We start from the raw sequence: 21528 nt of genomic DNA on the forward strand, positions 1-21528 counted from the left end.
CACATTAAATTACAAACACAAAAAAGGAACAAAGTAGGAAATTAATACAATTTGACAAACGTGACTTATTTTTGTGGAAAAAATGTGCTGGTGTGAGCGGTGATCATATGTTGTAGGCTACCTGTAGTTTTTCCAGGCTACTATATGACGCCGCGGTTATATGCAGGCTTTGCTTAAAGTCACTGTCGATTTAAAACGCCAATAGATGGCGCCATGTCTTGAAATAGGCATGCACGTACAGCCATGCCCGATAAGAGAAATCTGGTGATACTGCAATTGTATGAAACCTGTCCCGGGCACCGCCTCCAACATTCCAGAGACCGCATGTTCACAATGACTTCTGCAAGTCTTAAACAGTTCACGTAAATCTTGAAGTTGCTGAATGCTTTCTCTCCCGTGAAGTTCCCGCAACGATCTGGAGCATCACTTGAATAACTAATCTACTTCAGAACTTCTGTGGACAGGGGAACCGCCGGTAGGCTAATGTCAGATTATCATGAAAACATGTTGACACGTTATGTTCGAGGTTACTCCAGGTGATGCTTGTGTGGGCTGTTGACAGGAATCTTGTTAATCAGCATCTGTTTTTCATCTTTTAGTATCTGATTTACGTTACAGCCTTAATTAAGTTGTCGTTGTGAAATGTAGGCTAATCTAGGTCTAATAACTGTAGCCCATAGACTTGGCTACCTACAAAATTTGACAGGTGATTGATTACTTACAGTCTAACCTAGGCTACTTGTTCTGGCATTTAGACTCCTAGCATCTCGTTAAGGTTATTGATTGAAATTGTGATGCAGTAGGCTAATATAAAACATGTTGCCAACGAAATCTTAACTCGATTCAAGGAAAGGTGCCCAAAACACGCTGAAGTTGAGATCCTGGACCAAGGCCAACGAAAATAGTAGTTTAGGCAGTTCTACTGCGGGGAGATGTTCGCACTTGCTCAGCAATTCCACCATGGTGTAATAACGAGTGTAAGAACTTAGACTGTCAAGAAAGTTTTGCGAATGAATTTAAAAAGTCTTACACTGTCTGTATTGCTTTTCGTCTAGAGTATCACAATGCATGGATTCGTTGTGATAATTGCAGTTTTCACCGGTGTTGTCTCGCAAGAGGCAGAGGTGCCGATAACATATACGGCAAGTGCTCGATAATAATTTATCATGCAGATTATAATTATATTATAATAATATTAATTATATATTATAATTACAACGCCAAAATATTGTTGTATTAACCAAACATTCTGTGGAATAATACAGGCAATTTGTTTTTTTCCCATACTAGTGCACGGATGGTTATGAGTATGATCCCATTAGGCAAGTGTGCAAAGGTAAATGGAAGGTTATTTTTAAACTGTATTTTAAAGGAACCATATGTAGGAATTTGGCCAAAACTGGTACTACAATCACATTCAAAATACTGTAGAGCGGTGTACACCATGTGGTAACTAGAGCAGAGCTGGCAACCCAGATGCCGAAACACTACTGACTTTGTGATTACTATATAGGTGGAGGGTGGCGGATCAGGCTAAAACACCAATATGTAAAAAACAACATCAGTTGAGGGCTGCAACTTCACTTTTTTAAATGACGATATCCTGGCCGGACTACTGTTGTCAGTGATATAAGTATTTGAAATTAGAATGTCTAGTGACAAATCAGGGCCATTTTATGATTAATTGAATTACATTTCTTACATACGGTTCCTTAAAGGTGTGGTGTATGTTAGGCCTACTGTCATTTTTTCACAGCATATTCAGATTCAGCATTGTTTAGTGCTTTGGCTATACTATAATCGGAAACTGTCTGTATGACATTCAGTATCTTATTCACTGCTTATTTATCCCTCAGATATTGATGAATGTACCATTTTGTCTGATGCCTGCAAAGGAGGCATGAAGTGCATCAACCACTTTGGCGGATACCTTTGCCTTCCTCAGAGTGCACAGATATTTGTCAGTAATGGTGATGAGCCCAGTACGCCTGCTGACCCAAACTCCCCCAGTGTCCCCAACCAGCCTACCCGTACCCAGACCCAGACTAACCGCAGAGTGGTCCAACCTGGTAGAGGCAGAACAGTGCGCTGCAGTCCTGGCTTCGCCCTTGATGAGCAGAACCTCTGCAGAGGTGAGAACTGCTGCTGCTCTCTCCTGCTCCTGCTGCCGCTGCTGCTGTTACCTCTGTGTGACTGAGATTGTATGTAGCCTACAGGGGCAAGTTGCTTGTGAGAAACAAACTGCATGTTATACATACACTCACACAGCTCTCTATTTAAATACAAAACATAGCACAGATCAACACATAAATTAAACTAAATTTCGGTAAAACACACAAACAAAGTTTCTTGTAACTGATAAGATAGAAGAAAAATATAGCAGGAAATAGAGCTTACTTGAAAGTCGAGATTGAAAGCAAGTGTGATTTCTCCCCTTATCAGCAGAGATTCTTATTTCTCAGTGAAGTCATCCAGGGCAGTGTTAGCATTTTTGTGAACCCATTAGAGGTTTATGAAATTTTGATAGATTTGACCTAAAAAGTGATCAGATCTTCTTTATGGACTTGTCATAAAAATGTGAAACCGATGAAGCAAGAAACACAAACTTTATGTTTGTAATTTGTATTTCTTTTTTATTAGACCTAGCCTAATTGTTGTCTTTTTTTTTGTAATTCCCGACCTAAGGTTTCGGCATGATATTTCTTGTGGATTATTGTCCACACATCAAAACACAAAATTTCATCTGCCATTATCTATTGGTAGATCAACTTGTGTTTTTAGTTTCATTAGCCGCGTTTACATGGACATTTTTATTTCAATCCGATTGAAATGAATCTGATGAAAGATTTCAACCGAACTGTTTATATGAACGCTAGATAATCCGATTGGCGTTTAGTCTGCATTTACATGGAACATGCATTTATAGTGCCTTCATGCCACATCGGATATTCGGGAATTCGGACCAGAGAAAAAAATGACTTGAACATAAAGTCGGGTCGGATTTTTTGCTCGGAGACTCGTGCGGAAGTCTTGTGCTCCGAGGTATCCGACTTGACGTCACTATCATATTCTCCAACCACGCGGGCCTCCCTTGCAACAACACGAGGTGAATTTCACTCAATCTAAATTAATCACTATCACTAAATTAACACTTCAGATAGAAACACTCACCTGAGACATTTTCCTTCTTGCTAAACCATAGTAAACAGTTCTAACAATTTATTTATTTCCTGTATTTGCTTTCTGAGCTAATCTCATGAAGACTCTTTTTTTGGGGTGTCACGATTTTTAAAGTCGGGTCTTCCGAGCTTACGAATGGCATGAAGGCAGTATTACTCATGTAAAAGCTCCTAATTGTATTGCTGCCATGAAAACTCATTTGTTTACATACATGCACGCACAACCAATGATCTTAGCGCACAACCAACAACGTTTGTTATGGGCACAGCAATCAACAACACAGCAAAATAAAATAAATACTAATTAGGCTAAGCTTAGCTTTGTGGTCCGCTGAAAATGACAATCGTTCCTCACTGTTAGGTCTATCTTCAGTGATCATGCATAATGTAATGAGTATTGTTTGTAATGTAAAGAATGTTACTTTTGCCAGAGTTGTGTGTGTCATGCAAACTTTTTAAAAGTTTCATAGTTAAATGCATTGGGGTCCTATCAGTGTCACACTCACAGCATAGCCTGATGTATTTTCTCCCCTCCCTGACCCTCTGTTCGCGGATGAAGTGAAGTCCTTTGACCTATCCTTCTCTGCTATAGTGCCAGTAGCAGGTGTCTCAGCATGCTGTGGGCCTCTGAGCCAGGAAGGTGCAAATGGAAAGCCCCTTTAAGTCATTTCTACTTGTCAGTCAAGTGCCCCGATTTCGAATTTCCTAGATGGCTGCTCCCATTAAGAGTAAATGTGAGCTGTAGATAGAGTCCGTAGGTTACGCTTTCTACAACGGGGCTTATTGCTTAATTTTGCAGCCGGTTGCACCAGTAGAACGTAACGTCAATGGTAAGTTTGAGTGCAAAGTTGATAACCTAATGTTCGGAATAGCTAGTCTCAAACTAGTGCTGTTCTAAATTTCAGTTGCACCACCATAACTTAAGACAACTTAACTAATCGACCCAGGGTCAAACAAGTGTCGCATTTAACTCTTTCTGGTCTGAGCAAAAATGGACAAAAATTGACTCCTTAACTATTTCTTGTTGCTGTTGGAGACCTAATGAAATCTCAATAAAAGTTTGTGTTTTTTCTTAAAGCCTGATAGATAAGCTATAAGAAAAGATGTGTGCTGTAAAGTGGTTAGAAGAACTGAAATCGGAATCGGATAACATCGGTATTGGCAGGTTAAAGAATCAGAATCGGCCCAAAAAATTGCAATTGGTGCATCTCTAATTTAGTAGGCTTGTTTTTGATGTACTGCCTTATGCCTGAGCGATGTCTGGATTTAACCATAAGTTCATGCAAGATTTTGGCTGGGCTGGTACAAACTAAGACACCTGGCTTTGAAGTCATCAACAAAAGACTGCCCTTTTCTTAGTTTATTACCTGGAGTTTCGGTGGTTGGATCGACAACTTGTAACAGAGCCATTAGTGCCTTGAGTCGTATTCTCGGCATGATTTTCCTTGCCCAAAGGCTGTGGTATAGGGATTTGACGCTCCAGTATTTGTTAGGGCTATAGCTTAGCAATCTAAAACGCATGGTCACTTGTAAATAGCTTAAACAAATTTCGGGGTTTGTCCAGTCCACAATGGGGTGGTTTTGTTATCAAACGTTGGCACCTGGGGCAAAAAGGTTGGTCTTATGTTTCTTAATCACTTATGGGTGTGTTTTGGGCGTAACATCCTTTAAACCAATGAAAATGACATCTGTCATTTCCTTTAACATCAAGAAGCGCAACTTCAAACAGCGCATTAGTATTTTGATAGTCAGCGGCGCATTTGAAGGAATCTGCTTGCACGCGAGACCGTATGGAACAGGTATTCCACTAAACCATGCTTTACTAAAACCTAGCAGAGTATAGCCTATACGCATCTGCACTTGTCTATTATTTGAAGTCATTGGCAAAGTGTAACTAACTTCACCGTGGTGTCATAGTCAACAACAAAACAGTTATATTACATTACATTACATTTGGCTGACGCTTTTTTAGCCAAAGCGACTAACAACATGGTAAACAGTTTAAGCTTTAGAGCAATTCTCAACAATTTTAGGACAATTTAAAAACATTAGAGTACAGTAAGAATAAGTGCATCAGTGAGTGCTGTTTTTAACAGTTACTTGTCAGTTTAAGACGGCTGGTGAGTGCTAGGATCCGTAAGACTTGGTGTAAGTGAAGCTATGAGAGGAGATGTTCCCTAAAGAGCTGGGTCTTCAGGAGTTTTTTGAAAATGGAGAAGGATGTCCCTGCCCTTGTAGGAACTGGCAGTGCGTTCCACCAACGAGGAACAACAGATGAGAAAAGTTTGGATTGGCTTGAGCATACCGGTGGTAGAGCTAGACGTCGTTCGTCTGAGGAGCGCAGCGGTCTGGAGGTAGCGTATGTCTGTATAAGGGCATTCAAGTAGGTGGGAGCAGAACCGGAGACTACTTTGTAGGCAAGCGTTAGAGCCTTGAATTTGATGCGGGCCGCCATAGGTAGCCAGTGTAGCTGGATGAGCAGCGGGGTAACATGTGCCCTTTTGGGTTGGTTGTAGACCAGGGCAAGTGCTCTGTATCATCTGAAGTGGTTTCACTGGCGCAGGCTGGGCGACCTGTCAGGAGGGCATTGCAGTAGTCGAAGTCGTGAGATGACTATTGCCTGAACCAGAAGTTGGGTAGCATCTTGAGTCAAGTAAGTCCTGATTTTCCCGTGATGTTGTAGAGTGCTAAACGGAATGACCGGCGACTGAGGCAACATGATCTGAGAAGTTTAGTTGGTTGTCGAGAACAACTCCTAGATTTCTTGCAGTCCTGGTAGGTGAAACAGACAGGGAGTCAAATTTGATGTTGATGTCGTGGTGTATGGTAGGTTTAGCTGGGAGGACCAGCAGTTCAGTCTTTGAGAGGTTCAGCTGGAGGTGGTGTGCCTTCATCCATGTAGCTATGTCTGAGAGGCATTCCGAGATCCGTGCTGAAACCAAGGGGTCATCAGGTGGAAAGGACAGATAGAGCTGTGTGTCGTCTGCATAGCAGTGGTATGAGAAGCCATGCGAACGGATAATCTGTCCCAAGGAGGTGGTGTAGATAGCAAAGAGAAGGGGGCCCAGCACTGAGCCCTGGGGACCCCTGTGGTGAGATGGTGAGGTGCAGATAGCTGACCAAGCCATGATAACGTTAAACGAAAGGCCCTGTGAGGTAGGATTCAAACCAGGAGAGAGCAGAACCGGAGATTCCCATGTTAGCGAGTATAGAGAGAAGGATGCAGTGATTAACCGTGTCAAAGGCAGCCGATAAGTCAAGCAGAATGAGTACTGATGACCGAGCGGTCGCCCTGGCTTCTTTATATACATTTAATTACTTTCACTATTGACTAACATGGGTTACCATCGAAAACATAGCCTGAAAAAAGCAATACTTACCCCAATAATACCCCAAATGACTGAATAAAAAACCTAAAGACATTAGAGGAGTTGCTGCTTACTGTACATCTCGTGACAGTGTGTCTTCAGCTGTGTCTTCAGCCAGGGTTTTCTTGGTCAGTGGCGTAATGCTTTTTAGATAGTGTAAGATAGTGATTTTTAGATAATGCGCCAAGACCTCACCTTAGTTGTCGTTAATTGCCACACCCCTGAGCGCATTGTTCAATAAAACAGATTCGCATGGTGAAAAATCAGAATGTACGATAGGAATAAGCTTTGTGTCATGATAACAATACTCTTTGTGTTGGGTCAAAATAGGGCCCTTAGTGTCTGGAGTAACCCTAACCAGTCAAATACATGCATAAAAAGTGCCATCAGTCGGTGGATCTCTTCAGGGGTTGTGTCTACCCAGCAACCATCAGTACTGGTATAAGATTGGTGTGATTGACCTGCGACGTACAGATGGGCATACGATTGGTGTGGTTACAAATGTCAGTTATCATTTGAGTAGTGAAAAATAATTGGAAAAAATTCAGAGCTGTGGTCATGCAATCTCTAAGGAGTGAACACCACATGGGCGTTTAGGTGTAAATGGAGGCAAAACATTGCTGATATCAGGGTCATTGTAACTGTTGTTGGTCCATTTGTCTACTCCCAAGTCCAATTACACCACGCTGACTTCCACATCCAACACGTCTGCTACGTCCACGTCCATCACGTCCATGTCCAACATATCCACGTCCAACATGTTCACGTCCACCACGTCCACCCACATGTCCCCTATAGCCAGTTTCCTGACGAACTCCAGTAACTTCAGTTACTTTATAAATTCGAACGTAGTGCCTACTTATATTCGAACTAGGCAAAGATGTAACTTATGTTCTACTGGAGCAACCGCATGCTGTCCTTTTGTGTCTCGTTAAGCCAATAGTGTTATAAAATCAATAGTTACCATCTGTCGCTGTTGCTATTATGTTTGTTTGTGTGAAATACCGTGTAAATTCAAAGGAAAGGGAATGATTACTCATAATGTCAATTATAATTCATTCATAATGAATTTTGGTCTGAGCCTTGCGGAATTTAGATGGATTGGCAATATAAGACGTCACTCGTCAGGACCAATGAGGGAACTGGGAGTGGTCGAAGGAAATCGTGAAGCTGTCCGCACGCTGTTGGAAATAACAATTGATTATAGAACCCCTGTTAACCTAGTGATTCTGACCCCGCTAGATATGGAGAAGTTTCAGTCAAAGTAATATTACTATCCATAGTAGGCCGATGTAAGCTTACCCACGATACTGTTACAAGAATGCCTTCTAGCTATTTAATTAGACTCAACTTCCTCAAGAATAGTGTGCAAGGCCCTCCTCGGCCGACTAATTCGGGAGGCACCAATTACTGAGTAATGATCCTAGTGTGAAAGTTGGTCAGAGGCTATAGTGCTGGCCTGGACCACTATACTCATCTGGACAGAACATCTTACCGAAGCTACAGAGGGTTCAGGGTGTGCTAAGGTTAGCTGTCTAATTCCAGACTACTAATAAAATCAGTGACCCACCACAGTACAATACGATGGCCAGTAGTTCTCCTGGTAGCATGCCTACTTTCACTGATTTAGCCCCACGGCCCTAGGGAATAATCCTAGCCGTTCCCCCTGGCACATCTTAAACTTTGAGGGATATCTAAAGAAATTCTAGAAAACTATGCGGGTCAAAGCATAACAATTTATTTGTCAGATACAAGCTATTCATCCAATACATTATAGAAGGTACATCTAAATGAATAGTGTGAAAGTTACGAAAACAGGTTAAAGGAACATTTAGGAAACCATATGAAGCAATCAGGGAATGAACATACCAGCTCAGAGGATGATGACTACACACCTTAGTGGTGCGGGAGATTCTGACTACAGAATGGCTCCTAGAATGCTCTGTGAACCTCACTTAAATAGGCTACCTAGTTTGTGGTTGGTTACATTGATATGGATCACATGATTGGAGGTCAGCTGATTTGGGATCACATGGTTGGAGGTCATCTGATTTGAGAGTACTTTGATGAGACTTGCGACCATTGTTGTAGTGAGAGTGCATTAATCAAGACATGTAATTAATGTGTACATTGTCATTTCCTGCTTCCTAGTTAGTTTCTCCTGTGAAAAAGGCAAAGGTTAGAGATATAATCAGAAGTTGTTGTAGCAGCAATATGTGACAATGGGCCCACCATGAGGTCATACCATCATGTGGTAGGGTAATTAATCAACAGTTCACATGATCAGGAGTTTGATCAGTATAGAAACATTAGGACTCCTTACCGCAAAAAAGAGAAAGACATGCAAAAACAAATGGTTAAACTGAATGAATTAACAATACCACAGGTTTTGTTTATTAATTGTATGTCTTGTTTGAGTTTGCAGATCTGGCTGTTTTGTAATTGTTTATTGCCTATAATGTGAATAGTAAGCCTAAGTCACTCACTGTCTTTCAGTCTTTCACTAGCCTAAAGTTATAAATATGATACAAACCAGGTCTGTATTTGTAGGAAACGATGTACTATATGTGTACCACCATATCTGTTATCACCGGCCATCGCAGAAAACGGCATCATGCCAAAAGGGGCAGAAATCGCCTTAACCTCCAGCAACTTCAACGGTCCTCACCTACAGAAACCTCCTTCTCCATGGGCTTGTGGAACTGTCAATACGCAGTCAACAAAACGGACTTCATAGCTGGCTATGCCAACCACCTTTCGTTGCAACTCCTTGCTCTCACTGAGACTTGGATCAAACCAGAGAACACTGCCACCTCTGCTGCATTTTCCACTAACCTTCCACTATCCCACACCCCTCGCCCATCTGGACGAGGAGGTGGGACGGGCCTGCTGATCTCCAACAAATGGAAATTCACCTCGCTACTACTGCCTTCAAACAAATATGGCGCATTCGAATTCCATGCCATCACAGTAATCGCCCCAGCAAAACTCTACGTGCTGGTCATCTACCGCCCTCCAGGCCAACTAGGCGACTTTATGGACGAACTTGACACTCTGCTGTCCTCCATCCCTGAGCATGACTGTCCGCTTCTTTTTCTCTACGATATGAACATCCACTTAGATGCCCCAGGCTCAGCGGACTTTTTGGCCCTGATCCACTCCTTTAATCTCAAACTGGTTCAAAGCCCACTGACTCACAAAGCTGGCAAAGCGCTTGACTTGATCTTCACTCGGAACTGCAGCACAGACACCCTCTTGGTGACGCCTCTCCATCTTTCTGACCACTTCTTCATCCAGTTCAACGTCAGCCTGACAGAACAGCCTCCGGCTCCTCAGCCGATGGTCACGTTCCGCCACGTTCCTGTCTCCAACGCACTTTTCCTCTGTGGTTGCCTCCGCTCTACCTCCACTCAACACCTTCTCCTCTCTGGAGGTTAATGAGGCCACAGACTCGCTCTGCTCCACACTGAGCTCGTGTCTAGACGAGCTGTGCCCTCTTACCACAAGGCCAGCTCGATCCAAACACTCTCATCCATGGCTAAATGATACCCTCCGATCGCAGCGCACCAAACTCAGAGCCGCGGAGAGGAAATGGCACAAATCCAAACTAACTGATGACCTCAAAAACTACCAGACACTCCTGACCTCCTTCTCAGCCAGCATCACTGCTGCTAAGACGGCCACGACAAAATCAACAGCGCTACAGACACTCGAAAACTTTTCTCAACCTTCAAATCGCTACTCAACCCTCAGCTGCCTCCTCCTCCATCCAGCCTTACTGCAGATACCCTCGCCTCATTTTTTACAAACAAAGTGGCGGCAATCAGCAGTCAATTCTCTACATGCCCACTCAACGCATCTGACTCAGATACCGCACTCCTACAACCTCTAGGGACTGCTGGAACATCTTTTTCAGCATTCACGCCTCTCTCCGAGAGTGAAGTATCTAGACTCCTGACATGCAGCCGTCCTACCACATGCTCGCTGAACCCTATACCTACGAGCCTACTTCAGTCCATCAGCCCGACCATCGCACCAGCTATCACACATGTGATCAATGCCTCACTAACCTCCGGCACATTTCCAACAGCGTTCAAAATGGCCCAGGTAACACCATTACTTAAGAAAGCTTCTCTCAACCCTGCTCAAGTCGAGAACTACCGCCCTGTCTCACTCCTACCTTTCCTATCCAAAGGCATTGAACGAGCAGTCTCCAAACAGGTCTCTGACTTCCTTTCACAGAACAACCTTCTGGATCCAAATCAGTCTGGGTTCAAAAGCGGCCACTTCCAACCAAACGGCTCTGCTGTCTGTAACAGAAGCCTTAAAAAGAAGCCAGGACGACCGCTCGGTCATCAGTACTCATTCTGCTTGACTTATCGGCTGCCTTTGACACGGTTAATCACAGGACGCTCGTTTAACGTATCATGGCTTGGTCAGCTATCTGCACCTCACCATCTCACCACAGGGGTCCCCCAGGGCTCAGTGCTGGGCCCCCTTCTCTTTGCTATCTACACCACCTCCTTGGGACAGATTATCCGTTCGCATGGCTTCTCACCACTGCTATGCAGACGACACACAGCTCTATCTGTCCTTTCCACCTGATAACCCCTTGGTTTCAGCATGGATCTCGGATTGCCTCTCAGACATAGCTATATGGATAAAGGCACACCACCTCCAGCTGAACCTCTCAAAGACTGAACTGCTGGTCCTCCCAGCTAAACTTTCCATACACCACGACATCAACATCAAATTTGACTCCCTGTCTGTTTCACCTACCAGGACTGCAAGAAATCTAGGAGTTGTTCTCGACAACCAACTAAACTTCTCAGATCATGTTGCCTCAGTCGCCCAGTCATGCCGTTTCGCACTCTACAACATACGGAAAATCAGGACTTACTTGACTCAAGATGCTACCCAACTTCTGGTTCAGGCAATAGTCATCTCACGACTCGACTACTGCAACGCCCTCCTGACAGGTCTCCCAGCCTGCGCAGTGAAACCACTTCAGATGATCCAGAACGCGGCGGCGCGCCTGGTCTACAACCAACCCAAAAGGGCACGTTACCCCGCTGCTCATCCAGCTACACTGGCTACCTATGGCGGCCCGCATCAAATTCAAGGCTCTAACGCTTGCCTACTAAGTAGTCTCCGGTTCTGCTCCTTGAATGCCCTCATACAGACATACGCTACCTCCAGACCGCTGCGCTCCTCAGACGAACAACGTCTAGCTCTACCACCGGTACGCTCAGGCCAATCCAAACTTTTCTCATCTGTTGTTCCTCGTTGGTGGAACACACTGCCAGTTCCTACAAGGGCAGGGACATCCCTCTCCATTTTCAAAAAACTCCTGAAGACACAGCTTTTTAGAGAACATCTCCTCTCATAGCTTCACTTACACCAAGTCTTACGGATCCTAGCACTCACCAGCCGTCTTAAACTGACAAGTAACTGGTAAAAACAGCACTCACTGATGCACTTATTCTTACTGTACTCTAATGTTTTTAAATTGTCCTAAAATTGTTGAGAATTGCTCTAAAGCTTAAACTGTTTACCATGTTGTTAGTCGCTTTGGCTAAAAAAGCGTCAGCCAAATGTAATGTAATGTAAATGAGTACTGATTGCAATGAAATACACAGGTTTATCTTGCACTTGTTTGTGTTTTAGCTAGGCTACTGTTGGCCCTTGCAGCTCAAGAATGATGGGTATGACTAAGCATGCCACCAAGAACCGCAACTGTTTAACCTGATATGGATTTATGTATTTTACATGTACATCATGTGATATAATTTATCTGAACTTGATAAATTTTGTTATGTCGCCCCCTTTTTGGCGCTAGGGGTTAGGGCATACCTGTCAACACTTCCGTTTTTCCCGGGTTCTCCCGTATTTCAAGGTCATCTCCCAGCACCCTCCCGTTTTGTTATTTCTCCCGGAAAACTCACATAATTTGCATGGTCATCAAACTTCATTTTAAAATCATTGATCCATTCATTTTTTCTATTAGTCTGACATCTTCCAAGTTGCCAGATTGCGTATATAAAATACACCCTACACATACACGATCACTTAGTTTCAATTTCAACCGTTTTGTTATAGGCGAAAACCTGGCAACCCAAAACCCAAATAAGGAAGCGGGTGCCGACTGCGCAGCCTGAGTCTCGTCGTAAGCAAGCGGGCTAGTTGAATGGCCTACTCCAGGACTAGCTGTTGTGAAATTGTTGGAATTTAATTGATTAACACATCACATAAACTGTTATTGAGTGTTGTTGATACACTGAACTTGTGCCCTCGGAACCAAATCTGACAGCAAGCAGCTTTGGTGTTTTGGAAGTAGGTAGGTACATAACTGGCATGCGTAAGGTAATGGTAGGTAAAAGCAACGACCGAAATGCAGTGTTGAAACACGTGTATGAAACGTATTAAATATGCAAACACATATCCGGTATAAACACTGACCCCCCCCCAAAAAAAAAAAAAATCTTCCATTTTTGGAAAGCTAAATGTTGACAGGTATGGGTTAGGGCGATATAACTGAAAAAAGTAGAAATTACCCTCTCCTGACCTCGAGTATTACATTTATACAAAATAAAGGAAGCATTAACATAAAACTTCAGAAGGGCAAGAGGCCAAAATAATAAACCAAATCCAAGTATCTAGTATTAAGGAGTGGAATTAACTTACCTCAAAACAAAAGATAAAATAAACAACATAAACTAACCTCACTCCCTAACTAACCAAAAACAGGAGAAAAATTACAAGGTTAAAAGGAAATGGCACCCGGCCTCCCTACAAAGCTTCCCAGAAAGGTTTAAGGCTAAACAGAAAGTTACAAACACAAAACTAAAAAGCAAAACAGTTAGTCACCACAACTAACAACTATCAATGTTACAATCCTATCAACAATCCAACCGTGTAACAACCACAACCAACACGCAACAGCCAACGCTACAACAGCCAACGCTGCAACAGCCAACAACTGTCTGAAGCAGGAGAGGGGAAGATCTGTAGTGAAGAGGGCAGCCAGGCTTTTATCCACTGCCTCGTTGTCTCTTCAGCCAATGGGAACAGACTTCACCAATGGGCAAATCTTCTTCTCCATGTGACCTTAATTGGAAGGTGCAGAAAGACACAGAGAGAACACAGCACAACATGCAACAGCATGCAACAAACCACAACCACAGTCCACACAAATACAATGCATGAATATAAAGTTTAACAATTTACGTAGTGTAGTGAAGAAACAAACAAATATATACGTCTTAGGACGTAACACCCCATTAGATTACTAACACCACCATTAGATTACTAACAGATGTTTGTAAAATAACAAATTACTTACCCACATAACCCTCCCCCGTACCACTCATCTCAGCCACTAGAGGTCAGAAACATGAGCTCGGGTCAGAGCGTCAACAATAACATTCTCACTGCCCTTTTTGTGACGAATGTCAAGACTGTATCCCTGGATGATAAGTGACCAGCGCATTAAACGTTGGTTTGCATTGGACATGCGTGACAGGAAAACAAGGGGATTATGGTCAGTGTAAACAACAATTGGAGAGGAGCTACCACCTAAGTATACTTCAAAATGCTGAAGTGCCAGCAACAAAGCCAGAGCTTCTTGGTCTATGGTGCTGTACCTTATTTGACATTTGTTGAATTTTTTTGAAAAATAACAGATTGGGTGATCAATGCCAGACTCATGTTCTTGCAACAGCACTGCTCCAGCACCCACAGCACATGCGTCTACCTCTAACTTAAACGGTAGACTAAAGTTGGAAGCAGAGAGAACTGGGGCATGGCAGAGGAGATCTTTAACAGCGGCAAATGCAATCACACATTCAGGACTCCACACAAATTTTTCCTTACAACTAAGGAGACTAGTCAGTGGGGAGACAACAGAATAAAAATGTGGACAAAACCCACGGTAGTATCTAGCCATTCCCAAGAAGCGGCGCAACTCACGCTTATTGGTCGGTAAAGGAAAATCAAGGATGGCTGTCACCTTTGCCTCAACAGGCCTCACTTGGCCCTGTCCCACCTGCTTACCCAAGTAAGTAACCACTGCCTTTGCAAACTCACACTTTGCCAGGCTTAGGGTCAATGCAGCATCAGCAAGCCTGCAAAACACCTGGTCAAGGACTCCAGATGTTCGTCCCAGCTGTTGGAATAGAGGACTAGATCGTCCAGGTATGCCTCACAATTATGTACCCCAGACAAGACCTTCTGCATGAGGCGTTGGAATGTGGCGGGTGCATTTCGCATCCCAAAGGCCATTACTGAATATTCCATAAAATCATCTGGTGTTACAAATGCAGAGATCTCAGTTGCACGGGGAGTGAGGGGCACCTGCCAATAACCTTTAAGGAGGTCCAACTTGGTGACATAACAGGCTGCTCCCACCCTGTCGACACAATCTTCCATCCGTGGAAGAGGGAAGGAGTCAGGCTTGGTGACACTGTTAACCTTACGATAGTCAGTGCAGAACCTAAAGGTTGAATCAGGTTTAGGTAACAGTAAACAGGGAGAACTCCAGGGACTTTGACTGGGTTTAGCAAAACCATTCTTTAACAGCTAGTCAACTTCAGTCCTCATCACTTCCTGTTTTTGAGGATTCACTCTGTAAGAGTGCTGTTTAATAGTAGGACTGTCACCTACATCAATATCATGACACAATACATTAGTTTGGGATGGAACATCAGAAAACAACATTGGATATTTCTCTATCAGAGATGTCCAGATGTAGACTTAGGCAATGGGCCCACACAATCAACAATGAGCCATTCAAATGGCTCAGTCACTGCAAAAATTGGCTTAAGTGGGGCTGGTGGAATGACTTGGTTTGGTTTACCTGCAAGTTGACAGGTGTCAGGACCACTTGGCTCAAAGTAGAGCTGACATAGGGGAGACCACACTGAACTTAATGTTTAAATATGATGTTGGTTTATTAACGAATGATTTGTCCGAAGTCAGTAAATGGTAAGCAAACCAAAAGTGTCGTGCATATCAGTATGATGTAAGTGTAAAGCAAAAAGGTGAACGGGCAAGGAGCGACGAGCGCAGCCAGCCTCTCGTCGTCAGGCCGGGGTAGCCGAAAGAGAGACCGAGCCGACTCGAAGGCGGTGATTTTAAAGACCCTCTCATCGGCCCACCAATTAGCGCGGCACGGCCCACAGCAACAGCTCCACCTAAAGGCGACAGAACAGCAGCAGTAGGAAATGCAGGCTGGATTACCCACACAGGGCCAAGTCAGGGAGAGAGACACCCAGCACGGCATAGCCGGGCGTGACATCACTCCCCCCCCAAAAAAACAGAGGCCCACGTTAGCGGGACTCTGGATTCATAACTAAACACTCCCAATCACCAAAGTAACAAATAAATACAAAGAAAATATTAAACTAAACTCATTCACACTAATTGGCCGCACTTGCCCCTGCCCCACCACCTTGCCTAAATAGACCACGGTGGCCTGGGCAAACTCGCATTTCGCGAGATTCACCGTGAACGTTGCTGCCACCAACCCTCGAAACAGCTTAACGATGCGCGCCAGATGTATTTCCCAGGTGTCTGCGTAACACACCACGTCGTCTATGTAAACTGCACACCCGTCCAACCCCGCAAAGACGCGGTTCATGAGACGTTGGAATGTGCAGGGGGCGTTACGCAGTCCAAAACTCATGCGGGTGTAGGAATACAACCCCGAAGGTGTAATAAATGCAGCGATTTCCTGCGCCCGGTACCTGATAATATCCTTTTAATAAATCAAATTTACTTACATATCGAGCACTACCAACCTGATCCACACAATCTTCGATACGTGGTAATGGAAAGGAATCAGCCTTTGTTAGCGCATTTATCTTTCTATAGTCCGTACAAAACCTAAATGTTTTGTCAGGTTTTTTAACAAGTAAGCATGGCGAAGCCCAGCTCGAATATGATGGTTTTGCCGGGCCATTATCAAACAGATATTGCACACTGACATCCAAGCTTTTACGTTTGTCCGGAGCAACACAGTAAAATCTCTGTCGAATGGGTTTTGTGTTCCCCACGTCAATATCGTGTTCGATAAGATTGGTGCAGGTTGGTGTGAAAGTAAAGATTTTAACTGATCACGTTGTTCCCCATCCAAATGCCCCAAGAGGCTATCCAAGCTAGCCAACGTGTCCGAATTGTTAAGTCGAACCTGAAGGACCGCATCATCCGGACCCCGCACCCCATCAGCTGCCACCTGAGAAGCGTCGGGTACGCCCTCCCCAATAGCAAGTCCAACAGGTCTATAAGCAGTCTTACCACCCACCACCTGCGATGTTGAGGAATAATATGGTTTAAGTAAATTAACGTGAACACGTTGTGTTTTCCTTCTCCGCTCAGGGGTGGACACCACATAGTTGCTCTCCGATATTCTCCGCACCACAGTGTATGGACCGGTGTATTTAGCCTCTAATGCTGAACCCGGAATTGGCAGCAGCGCAACCACTTGGTCACCAGGGCTAAATACTCTTACCTCTGCTTTAAAATCGTACCGTAGCTTCATTTTTGTTTGCGCCTCACAAAGATTTTCATTAGCTAACTTCCAAGCCAAGAACAACCTTCGGCGAAAGCCATGCACATAATCGGCCAAAGTCCTAGGTATCTCTGCACCACCATCTAAATCACTACTCAACACCGATAAAGTGGTGCGCACTTTGTGCCCAAAAAATAAGTCGTTAGGGCTAAACCCCGTGCTTTCCTGTACTACCGCACGGGCCGCCAGTAATAGCCACGGTAAGCCCTCTTCCCAATCTCTCTTAAGTTCAATACAATAAGCACGCAACAACGATTTCAATGTGGCATGAAAACGTTCCAGAGCCCCCTGGCTCTGGGCATGATATGCGCTGCTTAAATTATGTTTTACTCGCAGTTCTTTTAACGCCGCCGTAAATGTCTTGGACGTAAAATTTGACCCACGATCGCTTTGGATTACTTTTGGTAGGCCAAAAATTGATACAAACTGAGATAAAGCCTTCACAATTGATTTCGTGGTTATAGTCCTTTGGGCATATGCCGCAGGGTAACGTGTCGCTTGGCACATCACAGTGAAAAGATAAACACTGCCAGACTTTGACGGTGGCAAAGGGCCCACACAATCTATGACCAGATGTTCAAACGGAGTGCCCACGGACCGAATGGGTTGTAGCGGCGCAGGTTTAATCGAAATATTTGGTTTACCAGCAATTTGACAAGCATGGCAACCTTTTACGAAACTTGCTATGTCCCTTCTTATCCTTGGCCAATAGAAATGCTGCAATACACGATTGTACGTTTTCCTCACCCCAAAATGGCCAGACACTTCCCCGTGCGCTGTTTTTAAGACTAAGTCCCGGTATTTCACAGGGATCACCACCTGCAACACCTGATCTGCCACATCAGTGTCTCCCAGAGGTGACCACCTGCGCAGCAACAAACCATTTTGGATCAGATAACCATGATCGACATTATCCTCGCCAGAGGCCAAAGCGAAATACTTTTCGAGAGTAGAATCATTCTTTTGAGCTTCAATTACCTCACTGAGAGATAACGGTGCTGGTAAATCTGGAACAAACACTTTAACTGCACTAGCCCTAGATCCATCAGATGGATTCGCTGTCTGAGCACGAGCCATTGCTCGCGTCACCGCACAGGCAGTGAACACCTCTGGAAAATCTTTAAGACTTTTGTCCGGCTCAGCTGATGGCGTAGCAATTGTTTTGACCACAGGAGGCGGACACGACCTCTCCGGCCACACACAATCCCCTCCCAAATTATTTCCAATGATCATGTCAATATTTTCAACAGGTAGAGTCGGACATACAGCTATAGTCACCTCTCCATTCACAAACCCAGACTGCAACTGAATTCGATGCAATGGCACTGGAAACGGTTGGAGCTCAATTCCTCGAATTAACACAAAACTCCCAGTATGAGACAAAGTGGAGAAAGGCAGGGCCGATTGGCAAATGAAACTTTCCGAAGCTCCAGTGTCACGTAATATTTTAACTGGTATTGTATGAGCATCTCCTACCAGTGAAACAAACCCTTCAGTGATGAAAGGAGCGTAATCAGACACTGTGATTTTAGGTTCACCACACAACATTTTAGAATGCTCAGGGTCAGTTTGAGTCCCATTTAACTTAACATTCCTCAACTGTACGGCAGGAATCGACGAGGCACAGGCAACATCTCTGACATGGCTTGCTTTACTCAAGACTGGACATTCCTTTTTCCAATGACCCAATTCAAAACAATAATGACACTTACTGTCGGCATCACTTTGCTGTGTTCTGTTACGAGGCACAGGATAGGACCTCCCAGGAGGACCAGCATTAACGCGGACAGGTTGATTTTCCCTGCGATTATCGTAACGCGGAGAAAAGTCCCGCATATGATTTCTATGCGTCAATACATATCCATCAGCGAGGACAGCAGCCTCGGCAGCTGTCCTCACCTGATGTTCGTTTAAATATGTAGCAATCCGTTCGGGCAAGATGTTCTTAAACTGTTCCAAAATAACTAAATCGCACAAGTCATTAAACGAATCAATCCCCTCCGCTGTGCGCCAGCGATGAAAAAAGCTACTAAGCTCTCTGGCCACATCAGCGTGAGTTTGTTTTTACGACTTTCTCCAATTGCGAAAGCGTTGTCTATATGCCTCAGGAATTAGTTCATAGCATTTCAACACAGCCTCTTTTACTGATTGGTAACTCTTTCTTTCTACAAAAGGCAGTGCCACAAATGCCTCTTGTACGCGACCAACTAAAACCATTTGTAAAAGCAAAGTCTTATCCTCATCACTCCAATTCTGATCGGCAGCAACATTTTCAAACAAAGAGAAAAATATGTCCGGATCTCGTTCGTTGAACTTTGGAAGAAACTTTATGATATTTGCTACACCCAATTGCGAAGTGGAATTTCCACCGGTTTTACCTTCGGCCACCAGCTTAAGCCTGGTGCACTCAAGTTCACGAGCCTGCTCCTGTTCATACTCCAAACGCTTCAGTTTTTCCATTTCAAACAAACGATCTTTTTCTCTTTCGATAGACTCAATTTTCATGCGTTCTAACTCTTGTTCTAACTCCCATTTCTTTTGCTCCCTATTTTGTTCCATTTCCAGTTTCTTTTGCTCAAATTCATATCTCCTTTGCTCTATATCAAATCTCTTTTGATCCAATTGCATCTGCAAAAGTATTTTTTGTTGCTCATAGGTCAATTCATTACTTTTGGCCGAGGAACTTGGAACAGACGGGTCTGTTGGAAATGTCGTTGGTGGGGTAAGCTCTGCCGGAGTACCCCCAGGCAACACCTGATTTTCTTTCAAACGATCACAAATAAAATCTATTAATTGATCTTTCTTTGCTGCTTTTGGCAGTGTCACTTCAATCCCATAATGATCTGCAACATTCAGCAATTGCTCTTTTGTTAGCGCCACTAACAAACTCTCCGAAGGAGCAGCCAAAAAGTCCTCCAACGCGCTCCTTCTATTCCATAAACGATCAACAATGTGTACACTATCAAAATCAAACTAAATATAGGCATTCCAGTTACTCTTAAGTAAGTAAGACTCCAGTAACAATTTTGCAAAGTGGAATAGCAGTTCAAGCAGCAGAGCAAAAAATCACGGAGCTCTCCCCCTAAACATTTCCCCCCCCAACTATACAAACCTATCTTCACACTGAGTCCAAGAATCAGGATAATTTACTCACCAATACCGACAGAGACGTACTGCCCCGACCAAAGCCAATTCAGCCGGGGGATAACGACACGGGGATAACGATAGCTCCACAAGATTAGTTGCCCCACTACATAAACAGCAATCGCACCTTACAAACAAAGTGGCAGGCTGGATTACCCACACAGAGCCAAGTCAGGGAGAGAGACACCCAGCACGGCATAGCCGGGCGTGACAACAGGTGTGACAAGAGTGGCAGTATTTTGCTACAGTTGACTTTAACCCTCTAGGCGCCACAGGCGACTATAGTCGACAAGATGCGGTACTGAATAAAACGGCCGATTTAGTCAAATAGGGTGTCATATTTCGTTCAACTTCCACTCCACTAGATGGCAGACATGTCATACGTCATCCCGAGTCGAAAAAAGGGCACGCTTTAAACAAAACTTTCTAGCTACAGCGCATTGAATCAGTGCGTGAAATACCGGAGCTAGTGTGCGTGTGAGCCACTTTGTCAGAGCGATATTGTCAACGTCAGCGAGTATTTGCATTAGATTATCGTCTAATGGCATCAAAAAAGTTTACCTGAAATGAAGTGTTGGGTCTTCTATTCCGCGGACCCTGATTCTGAAGGGGAATATCTGCCTTCAGAAAATGACGGTGATTCGTTTAGTGAGGCTTCAGATGCGTCCCTGCCTTGCAATGATGCAGCTGGACAAAGTGAGAGTTTACTCCATAGTTTAGCTTACACCAAGCACAAACGTTGAATCGTTTGCCCAATGTCACTGGTGGGAATAATGTTTCGCGGGTTCGAGTATTCATCGGAAGTTAGCAGGGTGTTAGTGGTGTGGCGAACGAGGCTGGAGGTAGCATAATGGAGGTAGCATAATGTCCATAGCGCTAGCTTCTGTCTTATGAACGTGTGCCTCTCCACAATCGCGGCGACAGTAACGTGGTGAAGCCTTTGTCTAATGCCACTGGGTATGTTAGACGAGGTCGACGTGCTCATAGGACAGTTAGGGGGGAATGTAGTGGCAGTGTGGGGAGTCGCAATGAGAATGACAGTAGGCCTAGTCCGAGCTGGGCAAATTCTCTTCCACTCCGGCCTTGTGAGGCAGATCTGGCCATGCTGCTCGAATGGTGGAGGTGGTGACACGCTCTCTCCCTCTCCCTCTCCCACACACACACGCATTAGGTCATGCATAGTCTATCACAAGATGATGGGAATGCCGGCCCTGTATGGATAGGGATAGGGAGTCATTATCTCTACAGCAAAAGGCCTGCTACATAAAAA

General features: G+C 44.2%; 1 protein-coding gene across 1 annotated transcript in view; it reads left to right on the forward strand.

Moving 5' to 3' along the window:
• The first annotated feature begins 297 nt into the window (after positions 1-297).
• efemp1 (EGF containing fibulin extracellular matrix protein 1) overlaps positions 298-21528 on the forward strand; it is a 76384-nt gene continuing 55153 nt past the window's right edge. Inside the window, exons 1-4 of the mRNA XM_048270252.1 lie at positions 298-475; positions 1056-1142; positions 1291-1336; positions 1857-2132. Of these exons, the coding sequence (XP_048126209.1) occupies positions 1065-1142; positions 1291-1336; positions 1857-2132 (400 nt within the window). The 5' untranslated portion in view covers positions 298-475; positions 1056-1064. The remainder of the gene's footprint in view (positions 476-1055; positions 1143-1290; positions 1337-1856; positions 2133-21528) is intronic.

Source organism: Alosa alosa, chromosome 18 (genome assembly GCF_017589495.1).
Source record: "Alosa alosa isolate M-15738 ecotype Scorff River chromosome 18, AALO_Geno_1.1, whole genome shotgun sequence".
NCBI classification, from domain to species: Eukaryota; Metazoa; Chordata; class Actinopteri; order Clupeiformes; family Clupeidae; genus Alosa; species Alosa alosa.